A 17,130-nucleotide genomic window follows, 5' to 3' on the forward strand; every position below is an offset into this window, starting at 1 on the left:
CTGTTTCCTAGATTTCCTACTTTCTAACTAATCAGCCAAAGGGTTCTACCGAACGCAAAAAATAAAATAAAAAAAAGCTTAATATGCGCTGCGCTCCAGCAGCAATGAGATGAAATCACCGGGCGAGGGCACAGATTACGAACTCAGCTGAGGCAAAGCACGTCAGAAAAGTACAGAAAGTACCAGAGAATATGAGCTGATATGAACGATCGCAAGTTAATTATTTTGTTTTGGTGGAGCGATTTTGTGAATATAACAGCAGCCGCGCACAGGACGCAGCTGGAGTATTTTAGCCGTTACCACTTCGATCTCTCTGCTAATAGAATGCCCGCAAAGCGGAGTCCATAGATTACGTAATATATGTAGATACCGGATCTTTATTTTGGGCTTTCCGCAATTTAAATTTTTAAGAAACCCACATCTTGATTCTGGGTTTAAAAATGCATTGTAATTACCGCGTTACTGACAATTGTACCGAGTAAATATTACCATTTTCTTTCTCTGTAATGCCTTACATTACCACATTACAGCAAAAAGCAATGCATTACAGTAATTAATTACTTTTGTACCGCATTACTCCCAACACTGCTTAAATCCCTTCCATCATCCACCGAGACAGCCAACCTCCTCATTAAGCATCTCTTCTGCCTTCATGGACTTCCCAGCGAGATCCTATCCAACCGTGGCCCCCAGTTCGTCTCTCGTGTGTGGTCTGACTTCGCTACTCACCTGGGAGCTAAGGTTTGCCTCACGTCTGGCTTCCACCCGCAGACCAACGGTCAGGTGGAACGCATGAATCAGGAACTGGAGGCAATGCTTCGCTGTATCTGCGCTTCCAATCCTGCCGGATGGAGCTCACAGCTTTCCTGGGTGGAATATGCGCACAATTCCCACACCTCATCATCCACAGGTCAGTCCCCGTTTGAAGTGTCATTAGGATATCAACCCCCTCTGTTTCCCTCCGACTCAGCTTCCTCCACATCAGTCCCTCAGTTTTTGCGCCAGGCCCGTCGCATTTGGTCTCATACACGGGCAGCACTCCAACGAACTGCTGAGCGCAACCGCCGGATTGCTGACCGTCACAGACATCCGGCACCCGCCTACACTCAGGGTCAGATGGTCTGGCTCTCCTCCCGGGACATCAAGCTTCGTGGGTACAACAGGAAGTTCTCTCCTCGCTTCCTTGGGCCTTTTCCTATGGCGGAAGTCCTGGGTCCTGTCTCTGTCCAATTGGACCTACCTCCTTCCATGAAGATACACCCAGTTTTCCATGTCTCTCTCCTCAAGCCGGTGGTGTCCAGTCCTCTGTGTCCTCCTGTCGCTCCTCCTCCACCCGTTTGCCTCGCCGACGGCAGTCTCGGCTACCGGATGCACCGCATCCTGGATGTTCGATCGCGTGGTCGCGGCCGGCAGTTCCTGGTGGACTGGGAGGGGTACGGTCCCGAACATCGGGAGTGGATTCCTGGATCGTGGATTGAGGACATCTCCCTGATCAGGGATTTCGAGGCCTCCCGTGGTTCCTCCTCCTCCGCCTCCTCCTCCTCTGCTGGGCCACCGGGTGGCATCCCTTGGGGGTGGGGGGGGGCACTGTCACGGTGTGCCTCCATCTGCTGTGAGTTTGGTCAGCCCTGTGTTCACAGGTGGGCGTGGCACTCATCACAGCTGTTTGGAGTTCCACTAATCGGAGCCTCAAGGATTTAAGGAGCGGTATGACTCAACTCCAGCGCTGGTTGATACTCTCATATGGGTAGCATCTAGCCTCATAATCTGTCCTGGTTCCGTGTCCTGAGCTAATGAGTTTTCGTTCCTGTTCCAGTTTCCTGTCATGTACCACCTACCTTGCCTGGAGTTGTCTCTCGTCTCACCGCTTAAGGATCCTCTGGTTCGCTCTCCACGCCTGCCTGCCTGTCCACGCTCAGAACCGTCCTCACCGCTCCAGCTTCTCTCAGTTCGCCTCCACACAACTCCTGGTCTCAGACCGTAAGAACTCTCAGACACTCAGTCAGATTCTCCTGGTTCTCTGGTTCTGGCCTCGCTTACCTCTCCTCTTATCTTTTATAGATTCCGGTCCCGTCCCGTTCCTGTGTTTCAGACGCAGCGCCTTTAGTTCTAGTTTTGTTCGCTTATTCCTGTTTTAAAAATAAAACACTTATATTTTACTTACCGTCTTCTGTTGTGATTCTTCATGTCCTGGGTGAAACACATTACCCACAACATGACATTTACCCACCTACTCAGCCTAGTTTGAGGACATTTCCAGTGCCATTATAAGGAGACAGAAGACGCAGCTTTCAGCCAAGCTGGTAAGAAAGTAATCCCTGGGTCGAATATTCGGTTTCAATGGACTCTGCTTATTGTCATGCATGCAGACATTTTAGCCCACCAAGTAGTGCAGGAAGTGTGTTTGACTTTCAATGTGGATTTAGGAACTGGAAAAAAGCAACTGAGAGAGGAGGGGTTTTCAGTACATGCAAAGTCTGAAAGGCATAAGGATTCAGTGATAGCGTGGAGGGACTACCAGAGGGCTGTGAAAGCTAATACAACATTGGCTAATATACTCGACAAGGAACACAGTAAAAAGGTTAAAGAAAATCGTGAGTATATCAAAACAATTGGTGAAGTGATTTTGCTTACGTGTGTGTGTGTGTGCGTGTGTGTGTGTGTGTGTGTGTGTGTGTGTGTGTGTGTGTGTGTGTGTGTGTGTGTGTGTAATCGTGAGTATATCAAAACAATTGGTGAAGTGATTTTGCTTACGTGTGTGTGTGTGTGTGTGTGTGTGCTGACAACAAAAACTAAACTGTATTGTGCAGATATTTTATTTTTTTGAATGTTTATTTCATATGTACAGTTCATATAATCTTCAAATACAGTCACAAACTATAATAATTGACTAGAATTGTTTTTTTTACTCAAGTCTCATGTTGCAATGAAGCATTCAGAATTGTTATCTGAGTACCATAAAAACATGCCAGTTTTACTTTCACAAGTAAACCATTACTGCATTCGCCATAATAGTTTACTTGTTCATTGTCTTTTATTATGAATTTTTTTTCTTGCGCCCCCATGAAAAAATACTGGCCCCACTGTAGCCCCCCTGGAACATTTGGTCTAGAACCGCCCCTGTCCGTGTCCCTAAATAAGAGACAGGTTACGCTGCAGCCGCCCTCACTGACCCCGCTCCCTCCCCTAGACCGGACCTCCTGACATCACAGCACTCGGTCTGACTGAGCGCTTCCAGGAGAAACAATAATGAAATTATGAAAATAATAATGCGTGTTTGGAGGACCGTCCTCCGATCCTCTCTCTTGTGTGAGCAGACAATCTCCCGCTCTCTCTGTCTCAGTCGCTGATCGAGGGAGCGGAGCGCGCTGCACGGCAACCCACCCAATTAACATAATTTACGGCCCAAATCCAACAGAACCGATCGGGCTGATTCGGTTCGGGTTCGGTCTCAGGTTATAACTCCAGCGCTCAGCCCTGCAGTACCACGTAAAGGCAGACCAAAGTTTCCTACCCGGTAAATGTGGAGAACACTGCTCTGACAGATGTGGATGCTACGCTGGTGCCGCCGTAAAATAACTAAACTACATTCTACTATAATTGATTATGGTACTCTTCTATGATGCAAAAACGTTTATGCCCGCATCTTATGCATTGATTATTTGATTATTTTCCTCACCTCTATCCTAAACCTCCCGGTCGGCCGTTGGGGGTGGGAGTGGGGGGTGCGCGCGGGGTTTGGGGGCCACAAAGAGAGGGCTCGCGGGCCGCCATTTGTGGACCACTGCTATAGTGTAAAGAAAGGCAGAACAAAATACCTCTACAGTGATGGGAGACGCTCACTGGCAGTTACCACAAACACTGGATCTAGAGATTGCTTGAAAAGGTGTTACAAGTTTGTGTGTGTGTCTGCTCTACTTCAATGCAACTGGTATGTGTTTCTTAGAGCAACACAAAAGCCTTTTTAACACTTTAAGCTATTGCTTTCAAACTTGTTTCAGTGGTTCTTGAGGAAGAAACTTGAGCAAATTCACATTCTGCTGACCAGAAAGTGCACAGTTTTTGGTTTCTACTTGCTTTGAGCAATAGCTGTTTCCTGTGCCCATAGCATATATAAAGACTAGCAGTTTTTTTTCAGTTTGACGACAAAAGAAGAAGAAGAAAAATATGAATTTAGCATTTTTCTTGGTTTTATTGTGGAGCCTGCAGGGTTGGGATGTGTAACGTCCAAAAGGGTAAATTTTCACCTATATATTGATCAACATAATAACCTTTCGTCTACTGAAATAAATCCACTCTCTGTTTGGCCTTCCAAACCCAGAAGGTTCTGTTCAGTTTGCATACAGAAGACAAAACATCCAGACAAACATTCTTCCCCAAGGTTCTACACTCTCTGCATGAATGCCAGACGTCAACATTCTTCACTCTGAATAAGGGAAGACTCCACGACTTTTACAACTCATAAGCTTACAGTAATCACATGTGATGAATGAACAAGGTGTTTAAATTAAATGTTTGAATAATCTGTGCTTAAATCAATGAATTTGAAATGAATATTGTTCTTACAATGATCAATTTATATCACAAATCGGTGTGTGTTTGATTTAACAAGGTAATCATTGTTTACACTCATTCACATTACAATAACATACATATTAAGGTTGAAAACATCTTTGTATCTTCAAGAAGGCGTGGCTTTCTGAGGGATGTTGGTAAATACTCAGAAATGTGTCAACTTATGATTTGACAAACGAGGCCAGAAATCCTAACAAAGTAGTTTAATAAAACAAGAATTACTTCCTGAGTAATTCCGTTTTCAGCTGACCCCGATTCGGCCAAATTGGGAAAGAAGCATCTTTTGAAACAAACTCCGTTGACCTTAAGTCAAAACCTTTCTGCAACGCTGCAGGTGATTACAGACACAACAGCTCTTCTCAGAGCTGCTTCACACCTGAGACACCTCTTCTACAGACCCCGGGTTGCGTCTCAATGTTCAGGGAAGCTGAACTTAGGGGAGGCTACTAATCTCTGAGTATCGTGGTTTCGACATTTTATAATCCATGGTTTCCTCATCATAGTTATTCCAGAGGGCATAGAAGAGGATTCGGAGGATTAGGAGTACATGGAGCAGGGTTTGTTTTTGCGTAAACAGTTGTTGTTAAAGGTTTTCATATTGAAGAATTTTATACAACACTACGATGATAAAATAAATTTTTATCATGGTATTTATCAATATGCATAAATATTGGGAAAATAATATATATTTAATAAAAAAGATATTTAAATAATTATTAAACAGTCAAAAGTATCGAAAATAGGTACTGTTAAGTACCGGCATCAATTTATAGATACTGGGAATTGGTATCGTATCAATTCAAATGTTAAAGGTACCCATCACTACTGGAGGGTAAAGTCTTTGGACAGTGTGGATCTATTTACTTCATGGCCTATTTTAGTATCAGTTAGCTAACGTTAGCATTAGCTTGATGTTAGTGCTTGGTCCAGCAGCTGCAGCAGGGTTGTTTACAACAGTTGTAATTCCATTTTATATGAAGGAGGGAGAAACGGGAAACTTATATAACTTTGCATTTTAATTATTGCCATCCTGCTTGGTGCTTGTCAGTCAAATAATGAGTAATTCTGTTAAGACTGAATTGAAAACAGCAGCTCACGTTATTGAGTTTTAAAGTGCAGTGACAGTAACCTGCGCCCTCGTCAACAACGTCCACCAAAGTCTGCTGTTACAGCATCTTTAGTTAGTATGTAAAGATTGTTTACTAGACATGTTCCTAGTTATGTGTGCTGTACTGATATGTGACTGAGAAGGCAAAAGCTGAAGTATTTGAGTCCGATTGCTGGTGAGACAACCTGAGAGATTAATTTAAATGATTGTGTTTGATACTTGTCACTTAAGTAATGATTTACACATGGTTGCATCAGCTTCTATGCTACAAACTCTGCTGTTTCCACATGCAGCAGAAGAAAAAAACACATAAGCCCAGACGCATGAATAAATGGGAGGAAGGCTGGAGAGCCCTCTTTGATCCTCATGGATTCTTGGTGAATTATTTAAAAGTGCCATCCAATTGGCTGGGGAGGGGGGGGGGGATTTCGGCAGATTGCAGGAGGCTCTTGCTTATTTGTCACTGTCACAAATAAGCAATATATGAATTATTGAAGAGCTAAACCAACTAATTCAATATTATTATTTTTCTTTGGTTCGTGTGTCATTGAAGGCAATTAAATGAATCTTAGAAAGTTTACAAGTGCTGTAAATGTATTTAGAGACAAGTCACCAGCCCTTTTCTTTATTCCTGGAGGGGTCTTCAACGTAAGAGAGATGGACTGAGCCATGTTACACCTGCTGGTAAATACACATGCACACACAAAGAATAATGATTGGTTTCCTGCGAGCGTTGAGGCCATGAGGGCACTCTGAAGGAGGTGATTAAAGTGCTTCATACAGACGAGACAGATGAAACACTTACTGTAGGAATCCATCACAGCCAATCAGCATGCACTACACAGACGCTGTGGTGTCAGGTGGTGATGAGAGGGCAAGAGTGAACAGGACGGGGTCAACAGGGACACTTCGGCTAGAAGCTCGCAATTTTATCTCCCAGAGGAGGAGAAAGGTGTTTTCTTTAACTTTTATTATTTCGAAAGTTCACAAAAAATGGATAAAAAAGTTTGCTGATGGGACCTGCTTAGGGGACAGATAGACATCCATGTGACCGTTTGGCTGGCTAGAGAGATTAACCCAGTCCTGAGCACAAAGATGCACAAAAACAGCACATTAATGGTGATTGGTGGTGAAGTGAAGCGCTGATTACAGCCTCACGGGGCTGATGCTGACATTTCCATCCAATTAGCACAACTTACCGTCATCAAAGAAAACAAAACTCTGAGACTTGTCTGCATGTGGAGGAGGGAGAAGACCAGAAGAGAAGGTAGTTAGGTCAGTCATCTTTATGATCAGCGTACACACGCGCACACGCACGCATGCACGCACACGCACACGCACACACACACACACACACACACACACACACACACACACACACACACACACACACACACACACACACACACACACACATATATGCTTCCTTGTCATTCTTTACATCAGGACTAATTAATACATTAGTCCTTTTATATAGGCTCACTTTAATACTATTTACTGAACATTTTAGGAGAAGTCAGAAAAAATTTAGAGACATGGATTATTTTCCAGCAATGAAAAGCTGACAAAGTCTCCAAACATCATTCTTCAATTTCAGTTTCAAGTTCAATTTGAAAACCTTGCCTCAGATCATTTATTTATTTTTCTCCATTTTGTCCAACAGATAGTGTTTTCTAGCAGAAGATGGGTTAAGCTGCACATCGTTGTGGCAGACGTAACGTTGCAGTGACAGAGACAGGACATGTTGTTCCCTGTCTGCGTACATTTCTTAAGATTCTGTGTGAGGTTGCTGTCAGCTGTAAGTGCAGAAGTGCAGAAATCCTTTAAGGGCAGAACTCATATCAAGTCAGCATGGAATCAAAGCATGAATAAATATGAACCGGCAGGTTTTACTATAAATGTGTAAATGAATTCATAATTCCAGCACATGACAATACAATCTGTGCACGCTGATGGGTTATCACTTGTGCATTTCCACACACACAATTTGTAAACTGTTCAGACTGATCTCTGATGTCTTCAGCAAACAGAAATATGACAGCAGAAACCTTGTTCTACCTGCAGGTGAGGTTTGTTAAGGTGTTTATATTCTTGGTACTGAAAACAAGGTTAGTTCTGAATCTCTTTTCAAGAGTCACACTTTGCTACAATCACCATTTTGTAAACATATAAATGTTTAAATCCTGTTTTAGAAGACTGGGACTTTGCTTTAATGCCTTGAGCCTGAGCCCAATCTAAGGATTTAATCAATAATTTTGCTCCATTAAGAGTCAAATATTATTCCTCTATTTGTCTTGTTTTATTGAATACATGTTTTGTGTATTTGTTCCAAGCAACCCCAAAAAATAATTATTATCAGGGATGTTCAGATACCAATGTTTTCTTTGAAGGGCAAAAGTGGCAGAGGATTTAAATGCCCACCCCGTTGAAGCCCTGCACAGTCTGTTGCAGTCATATCCTTGGGCTAGACACATCATCTGCCTTTCCTGCTAGTGATGTTCTGAGAGACTGGTGGCACTAGTGTATGACGACAGCCTTGCTTCTGTCAGTGAGCCCCAGGGCAGCTGTGGCTACAATGTAGCTCAGTGAGTGTGTGTGTGTGTGTGAATGTGTGTAGATGAGGGACTGTGTTGTAAGGTACTTTGGGGAGTTGTAGAATCCTTAAAGGGGCTGTGTTAACACAGAATTCTTACCCTTTACCATCACCAAGTATCGGGCCAACATCACATGTTTGTACTTGTACTTGAAAAAGTGTTCTGACTCTAAAGAAGCCGATACAGGAACAATGAGCGTTTCATTTCCCTTTAACAGACAGTACGCTTGACCTCTAACTCAGTAAACAGCGGTACTGCACTATAAAAACAACAACATTTTAGGTCTTTTTTGATCAGATCTCACAAAATAAGTCCCAGGGATTTACAAGATTAAAAGATGTGTTGAAGGCAACACAGACAGGACAACTCTGAAGGCCTCAGACTACAAACCATTACTGGAATTTCTTCTCACATGAAAAGTGGCAACTCAACACTGGGACGTAATTTTGGGGGGGGGACGGGTGGGACATGTCCCCCCCACTTTTTCAAAAGGCAGTTTTGGTCCCCTGCACTTTTTTCCGTCCAAAAACAATGTTACGCTCCATTAAAAGGATTTGGTTGAGCACTAGGACCGAAACGGAAACCGGTTTACTATTAGACCCGCCCAAAAGCTAATCTATTGGCTCTGCTGATACTTGCTAACGTATTATTGGCTGTTGCTGCTGTCACTCAAGTTGTAAACAGTCAGAACGTGCTCACGTTATTTTGCTAGTTTGGAGCCGCTAGGGAACACCGGTACTGAGTCACATCGTCAACTAGACGCTGTGTACTATCAGAGCTCAGCTCAGCTTCCATTACATAACATTTGAATAAGTGTTCATTTGTGAGTCTTTGGTAGTTAGGCACAGCCAGGAGGCAGCATGTCAAGAAAACGAAAAGTGGATATAAGAGACTTCTTTCAAAGTCTAAACGTAAGTTGGAACATGTGACACCCCTGCATTAAGCTCAGACTCACCTCCTCCTTCACAAACAAACTCAAAACTAACTTTTACAAACTCATCTCCTCCACATAACTGACTCCTCAGACACAATTTATTCGTATTATTATAATAATAATTTTTTTTATTATTACTATTATCATCATAATTATTATTACTAGTAGTAGTAGAAGTGTAACTTCAAAACTTTTATCATTTAACTTTATTGTAAACTTATCTATTGCAATGTATATGTTCACATTAAAAAGCTCTGAAAAATGAACAGTATCATCATCGTCAACAGATTTTTTTAAGCTTAATGTCAAAGATGTACACTTTTCATTAGATTTATCTTATTTTTTCCATTTATTTTTTGTGTGTTGAAATGCAACAACTGTTTAAACACTTTTAAGGGAAAAAACATATTTAATATGTTTTTATACACTCAAATGTTAGGGTGATGATCATGTGTAAAACATTAGTTCAGCATGTCCTCTAACACAGCAAATGAACAAACGGCCAGATCTCAGGAGGGACCGTTTATGTATAAATAAGTTTTATACTTTTGACTAGGCCTGGGAAAGTAACAAATTTTGCTGGACGATATTTTGTCCAACAAATTGTTGATGATAAACGATATTGTCAACATTATCTAGACCAAAATAACCACTAATATAATGTTAATATATCATAATAATGCAAGTACACCCTTTAAAATGCAACAAATAAACCTTCATTTAACATTGAAATGTCCAGAACCAGAACTTCTAAATGAATAAAAATAACAAACAAAAATTGAATAAAAAAGGAATCTCACTCCCTGTTAGAAAATGTTGCACCAAAAACAATAAAAAAGACCAAAAACAATAAATACAATGGCCTATCCATTGTCAACAGCCAAAACTGCACTTCAATAATGATAAAAAATAAAAATAATAATAGAGTTGTACATTTTTTAACTTTGATATATATATATATATATATATATATATATATATAGAGAGAGAGAGAGAGAGAGAGAGAGAGAGAGAGAGAGAGAGAGAGAGGATGGAAAAATTATTGAGATGGGCACGTGACGTGTCAAGGGGTCTTTACATAACACCCCCCACCCCAAATCCGCACAAGCCTGCTGTGTCCCCCCCCACTTCTGAAATCAAAATTTCGTCCCTGACTCAACACTTTCAATCCGCCTCAATGCTGCTGAGTCAGTTGGGGTGTAAAGCCTGGTTTATACTTCTCCATTAGTTTGGTAATAAAGAGACGCAATGCCAAAATGAATCGATGCAAGGGCTCCGAGGAAGGCCTGTGGAGTGTGATGGAGACATGCACAATGTTTTTAACTGTGCGTTGAAAGCAACAGAAAGGTCAGTATGCCACTTCCTATTTGTCTACCCCACCCACATAAAGATATCTATAGACAGCCATGAAGCAGATCAAAGAACATCTCACAGAAGTCGTCAGACATTGTGAACATATACGAAACACTTCACTAAAGCAAGACAAAGATACGCAGCACACTTTTAATCCATGGAAAAAATTGCGGGGAACAAGGGCTTGGAGGTGGTCGACTGGATGAAGAGAAAAAGCAGAAGCTGCAATCGTCTGTTTGCATCCTTCAAGAAGACCACCTGGGATGGGAGTTTGATGACCAGGACTCCGGGGCGAAGAACAACATCTTTGTTTTAAAGAAGACCGATGTTCCAACATCGGGATATCAATGTTGATTCAACTTTCAAAATCAAAACCAAATCCAGCATTGATTCAATGTTGATATCACAAGGCCTTTTCATTGTTTAATTAATGTTGATTTTCCAACACAATTTCAACATTTACCACCATACCCAACTGGCTTCTACATTTTTACACATTCATATGATTTACTTTATCCATCATAGCTGTGTGCAATATTTATTGACACAGAATAAATGCCATCAGGCAAATAAAGAAATAGTCAATTAAAAGAAAACAAACTGTTTATTTATAACAACAAGGAATAACAATTGTTATTCAATTGAAATAGCAATCAAAAAAGTAAAAATAAAAAAAAAGTAAAAAAATGTTTTTTTTTAAAATAAAAACAGAACTAGTCACTCAAGGGAGGGAGGTTTTTTTTTTTGGCCACCACCACCCACACTCTCTGGTGCATATTTCAAATATTTAGACACAATCTCCATTACTTGTGTCTGGGTCGTCTGGTGTGTGGTGGCAACAGCATCTACAGAGGAAACAACAGAGACCATCATCATGTCTGCTGTTCATCAGCATGTGAAAATTCCTTCCAACAGCAATTGTTATTCACTCCACACCAAAATAAATGGGGCATGCAAAGAGGGTAATCAATCACTGATCAGAACCAAATTCTTGAGGAAACGCAATGTGTAAAATTTCTTGAATTATCACAAAATGTTGTACTTCTGCTCCCGTTTTCAGTAACAGTTATACACTTACCACAGATGATCAGGAAGAGCAAAGACACTCAGAAAAGGCTATTTTCCCACACCTCCCCTTCAGGTTAATTTGTGCCATCATTGAATTTGTCAGTTTCCTGGTAAACAAAAATGGACAGTGTAACATTTTAGTTGGACAATTACCTGATAGCTCTGCAAGGGCTACAAATATTTAGCCATTACGAAAATGTACTTTATGTAAAGCACATGAATTTAGATGCATATGCTGTCGTGGATTTTTTTTACCATGTCCACAGCATCAATGCCCCCCAGTCTTTTGAAATGTGAAAGCTGAACACATCATAAACACTTAGGGCAGCATGCAAAAACCTGTCTCAGTTGAAGCTTACAAAGGCTGCTCTCCCTTGCTCGTTTTTGAGACGACTCTCCAGTTCCCTGAAATCCATCTGGGTGTCTGCGGGCTTGAATTGCACTGCTGTGCCATGTGTCATTCCGAGATCTGTTCTTCCAGAATCAAGCATTTCAATGAGCAGCTGAAGCACTTTCTTCTGGAATTCTAGGTAACAGGGGAAGGAGCACACCTGTTATCTAATAATATTGTAGCTTGGAATGACCATCCCTCATTAGAATCATTAAAATGAAGACTTGTAAAATTAAACTTACTTTCTTCTGACAAAGGGAAGTTGGAGGAGTTAGAAGAACTGCGAGAGCTGGAGTGGCTGGGGCTTGGTTGTTGGCTGTGAGAAAGGAAGTGGCTGGGGCTTGGATGTAGGCTTCGATGGCGGGAGAGGCTTGGAGTTGATTGTTGTTGGCTTCAGGAGTGGTTGGGGCTTTGTCATCTGCTTTCAGAACAGGAGAGCTGGGTCTTGGTCGTCAGCTTCAAGAACAGGAGCATCTGGGGCTTTGTCGTCGGCTTCGAGAGCGAGAGCGGCTGGGGGTTTGGTTGTCGGCTTCGAGAGCGAGTGCGGCTGGGGCTTAATGGTCGTTGACTTCGAGAGAGGAGGTGGCTGGGGCTTAATGGTCGTTGGCTTTGAGAGCAGGAGTGGCTGGGAGTTTTCTGTTGGCTGCCAGAGAGGGACTCTCTTTGGCTTTGTTCGTATCTTTCATCTAATCCAATTTTGTCTACAGGAAAGACAAAGTAAGCAAAGCTCTACCAAACTTTCATGAACCATATTTAAATATGCCGTACAGTAACAAAAATAAAATGTTTAACATGATCACTTACCAGACTGTACAATATTTAACTTGTTGGGTACACAGGGAAGAGGAGGGAAATCATCGCAACCGTCTCTAAGGAATTCATCTGGAAACTGTGAACATATTTTCAGAATTCCTGGTTCTAGACCAAAATACAGATAATGGCCACCACATAATTTCTTTGCATTGATTTGGTGAGGAGTTTGTAATAGTGTTCTTGCATCTATAGGCAGCGAATGTCCGTGTTTTCGTAAGACAACAAGGAGCTCATCAGCAGATGCTCGTGTTGCCTTATTGCGAGCAGCCCACTTAGCCAAATAATTCCTTAAATCACAGGATTCTACTGGTAAGGTGTCTGTTTCTGTTAAACAACTTTCACTGCTGCTGTGGCCATCCAGGTCACACATGTCTTCAGTCTCAGTGGCTTTGGAACACTCTGCATCACCAAAATCTTCTTTGATTGCTACTATTTGTTGTACACAGGCCAACTTCGACCAGAACCCTGTGACAGGCTATGAAAGAATACACTCGGGCAGAGTTCAATCACACCAGAATAATGAGATGTTTGCTGCCAAACTTCAGTCAAAAACAGAAAATCCAGGTTTTTAGAGAGAATTAGATCATTAAACAGGAAGGACTTAATGTTATTGGAGTGGGTATTTAATAGAGCCATGCTGAGTGAGGTGGAGGAATCAGAAACTGCAGAAACAGCTGGAGTTAGTGGACACGAGTTAGCAGGATTATGTTTGCAAAAATCACTCATGGAGGTAACAGAAGGAGAAACATCTGAAGAATGAGAAAAAACAGACCTAGGAAACATGGACGGAGAAACCCTGCTGCATCGCGACATGGCGGGAATGCGGAAGTGGCTCTCAGGTTGCCAAACAAAGAACAAGGAGCTGAATGATCGATGTTTACTACTGTATGCTTCAAAAGAAGCCTTAATCTCACCTGGATTCCTGCTCGTTTAGCCTTTTTCGTCCAATTTGAAATCGGTTTCGGTTATTTGTTTCCCCGAATAGCTGTAATGTTATGCGGCTCCGTAGTTTAAAGTCATAAATAAGGTTCACAGTTGGTTTTTGAGAAAATTAAAAACTTAAATGACCTTCAAACGTTGTAGCCACACACACCTCTGGTCCTGCTTCTTCTCAGTGTTCTGCTTCGACTCCGTCCCCTGCTCCTTTTATCCTTCATGCAGCTCTTCTTCGTTTTAGTTTTCTTCTTCTTCCTCTGCAGACTAACGTAAAAAACATGCAGACTGCCACCTAGCGCTATATACTCAGAAGTGCATCTCGGTCGTGGGGAACTGGTGGGTGGGGCCAGTGGCCAAGAAATCACCACTAAACCAACCTAGATCGGAAAGTATCATTTTCTGCACTTTCACTTATAGGTCGGCTCAGTTGGCTTTCAAAGTGTGTTCCGAGCCAATTATCTTTTCTTTGCTCAGTCATGTACAACTGTTGTTTTAATGTTGAAACAATCACTATAGTTTATAATCCAACCATATTCCAACGTTGACGTTCAATGATACACTGACATAAATGTAATTGTTGGGCATTCAGTGTTGTTTTACCGTTGTTTCACCATTGAGATTACAACCGTCATAATTTCAACCATATTTCAACTATATTTCAACGGAAGGTCGGCCGTATGCCTGCTGAGTATAACCATTTTATACAAAGTACACTTTTGTAAATTCTGAATTATTTCTTGGTTTGTTCTTTTCTTTTGATTAGAACGTCTTTTCCCTTCCTGAAACAGTTACCATCTTTTCAAACACCTTTAGGGTTGTGTGTATCTAAGAACACCATCAGTTGTTTTATTTTTGATCGGTCACTGTCTCTATGTGATAGATGAGTTTTATTTTCCTTGGATAAATCTGTTGTTCTATTTAACGTACCGTTTTATTTTCCTTAGATACTTCTGCTGTCCGATTTCACTAATGGAGCTTTAATTTAGCGGTATTTATCTCCTGTTGACAAATTATACACATTGAGTAGAATTTTTGAGTGACATTGTACATTGTTGATGTTCTCTGAAGTAACCTTACCCTGCTGAATCTATGTGAAGTTGAAATATTATTTTTATAATTAGGACTGGTTTTGTTGTTAGTTAATTCCAGTGTTAGAAGCAATGAGATTAAATTAAGAAGTCACTAGAGGTGAAAGTTTCTGGAATAATGAGAGCAAAGACATAGAGTCTATGATAAAATAATAAATTATTGATATGAGCTTGGGGGTGTTGACAAGCTCACTGTTTTTCCCTGACGGGTTGATTCTTTTTGATTTCATTGGATTACAATTTTGCAATCAGTTTTTTTTCTACAATTTCTCCTGTTACTCCTAGGTGATTTAAATCACAGATTATGGCTTTTTGTTAGTTGTTTAGTTTGTTTTGGTTTGTTTTGTTGTTTTATGCACACTGTGTTGAACGACTCTGCCCCTTGCTGACGTGAACTAGTAATTGCAAGTTCCTTGGGATGGGTGTTTTTCACGTGTATGTGAGGTCCACTTTTAACATCGGGTTGGCGCAATGCTTGCCAGTATCGGACCCTTTTGTTTATGTTTTTTTTTCTGGTGAGCCCTGAGTTGCCTCATGCCTCAAGAGGAGGGGAGGCTGATAACAATTTCCTCGCATTATTACACTGCCTGGATGGAATTACCTTAAATATTAGATGATTGTTGCTGAAAACAATTCCAAATCAACAGTGATCTCCCAGAATTTTCTTGTGCTTTTTCACCACAGGTCGTGAAACCAGGAATTTGGGTTCTGATGAAGGTGCTGAAGCGAAACAGATGGGGCAGCCAGAGGTCCATTCGAAGTACTCCTCATTACTCCCACTGCGGTGAAGATTGCTGAGAGGCCATCTTTGTCATGAGCCGGGGTGAGTACTCGTCTCATCATTCACCACCTTTGAGCTATGATTGCAGGAGAGGGAGCAACAGCTGTTTCTCATCAGCGGGCCGGCTTTATAAGGAGGAGGAAGACCAGACTACGACGCCGGATGATTGCCGTTAACTGGTAGTTGCTTGCCCTCCCGAGTTTTTACTCTGTTTGCTCTTACAGTTTTGCATTTTTGACTCTGGATTATTCGCTCAAGTGATGTTTTGATACTCACCTCGGGTTCCTGGATTCTTGGATAACTCTCTCTGCTCCTGGAAGGAAATCTCTGGTTCGATCCTGTTTGTCTCCTCCGCCTGCCGACCCGCTCTCCACCTCGCTCACGCTCCCTCTCCGGATCAATATCCTCGCTCACTCTCCGACTCACCTTCATCTTGGACTGCTTCCCCATCTTGGATATCACCCCGGCTCACTCCCCCTCAAAACAACAACTCTTCTTCCGCATAGTAAGTCCGCCTACAAATAAAATCTCCCGGAACTACAAGACCCATACTCACCTCTGTTTTCCTGTAGACACCGCTTCCTGATTTGGATATCCACTGGACTTCAGTGCGCCCTTAGTTTTCCTATTAAATAAATATCATTTTACCTTTTACTATCAAACCTGTCTCCGATCTCTGATTCTGCTTGTCTTGGGTTAAGCAAATACCTCAGACTATGACAGAATCATCCGGCCAACATTCGAACCCAGCAGAATCAGCATTATCTAATTTGTCACAACGTTTAAGCCAACAGGAACAGAACCTACCCCTGGTAATGGAACAACTCTCCGCAGCTAACCAGTGATATCAACAACTGGAAACCCTCATTCGTCAAATACATGAAACCCTCTCCCAAACAAATCAGAATCCACATCCATCAGTACCACCGTCAGCTGCCGCCCTATCTGAAAATCCTGCTAGACAGGAGCAAGCCTCTCCATGGGAGAGAAACCATTTTCGTGTGGCACCCTCACCTCAGACAGAAACTTTTCATGGTGAGTTTGATGACAGTAACAGCTTCCTGCTGCAATGTAAACTAGAGTTTGAACGCTGTCCTTCGGCTTTTGTATCTGATTCGGCCAAGATCTCGTATATAGTGGGACTGTTAAGAGGACGAGCGCTTAAGTGGGCTGAAGCTAAAAGTCATGACTCTTTTTTGCAAGGACCTTATGATGTGTTTCTTTCGGATTTTAAGCTTTCATTTGGTGGACATGAGTCACTTTCAGATATCTGGAAGAAGCTCTTGGCTCTCACCCAGGGGAAAAGATCTGTGGCGGACCTGGCTGTGGATTTCCGTATTCTCGCAGCAAGGACCAACTGGAATGAGGACACTCTTATAGGCGTGTTTACTAACTCCCTGAGCAACAAGGTGAGGGACCAGCTAGCCTTGTGTCCAGAACCAAGTTCCCTGGAGGAACTTATAAGACTTACCATCTCCATTGATAAGCG

The 17,130-nt window shown here is 41.9% G+C and overlaps 1 protein-coding gene and 1 long non-coding RNA gene across 8 annotated transcripts in view; both read right to left on the reverse strand.

Moving 5' to 3' along the window:
- slc4a11 (solute carrier family 4 member 11) overlaps window positions 1-17,130 on the reverse strand; it is a 337,506-nt gene that overhangs the window by 122,551 nt on the left and 197,825 nt on the right. For 6 of the 7 annotated variants that reach the window (XM_054741997.2, XM_054742000.2, XM_054741996.2 and 3 more), the window contains one exon: window positions 6,883-6,915. The exons of the other annotated variant lie outside the window; for it this stretch is intronic. In XM_054741997.2, the coding sequence (XP_054597972.2) occupies window positions 6,883-6,915 (33 nt within the window). The remainder of the gene's footprint in view (window positions 1-6,882; window positions 6,916-17,130) is intronic. 7 annotated transcript variants of the gene reach the window in all.
- On the reverse strand, window positions 10,888-14,297 carry LOC107372697 (uncharacterized). The gene is made up of 4 exons (XR_001571103.3): window positions 12,266-14,297; window positions 11,992-12,158; window positions 11,643-11,739; window positions 10,888-11,409 (listed from the first exon to the last, which is right to left on the reverse strand). It is a non-coding gene; the product is annotated as an uncharacterized lncRNA (long non-coding RNA).

Source organism: Nothobranchius furzeri, chromosome 18, assembly GCF_043380555.1.
Source record: "Nothobranchius furzeri strain GRZ-AD chromosome 18, NfurGRZ-RIMD1, whole genome shotgun sequence".
NCBI classification, from domain to species: domain Eukaryota; kingdom Metazoa; phylum Chordata; class Actinopteri; order Cyprinodontiformes; family Nothobranchiidae; genus Nothobranchius; species Nothobranchius furzeri.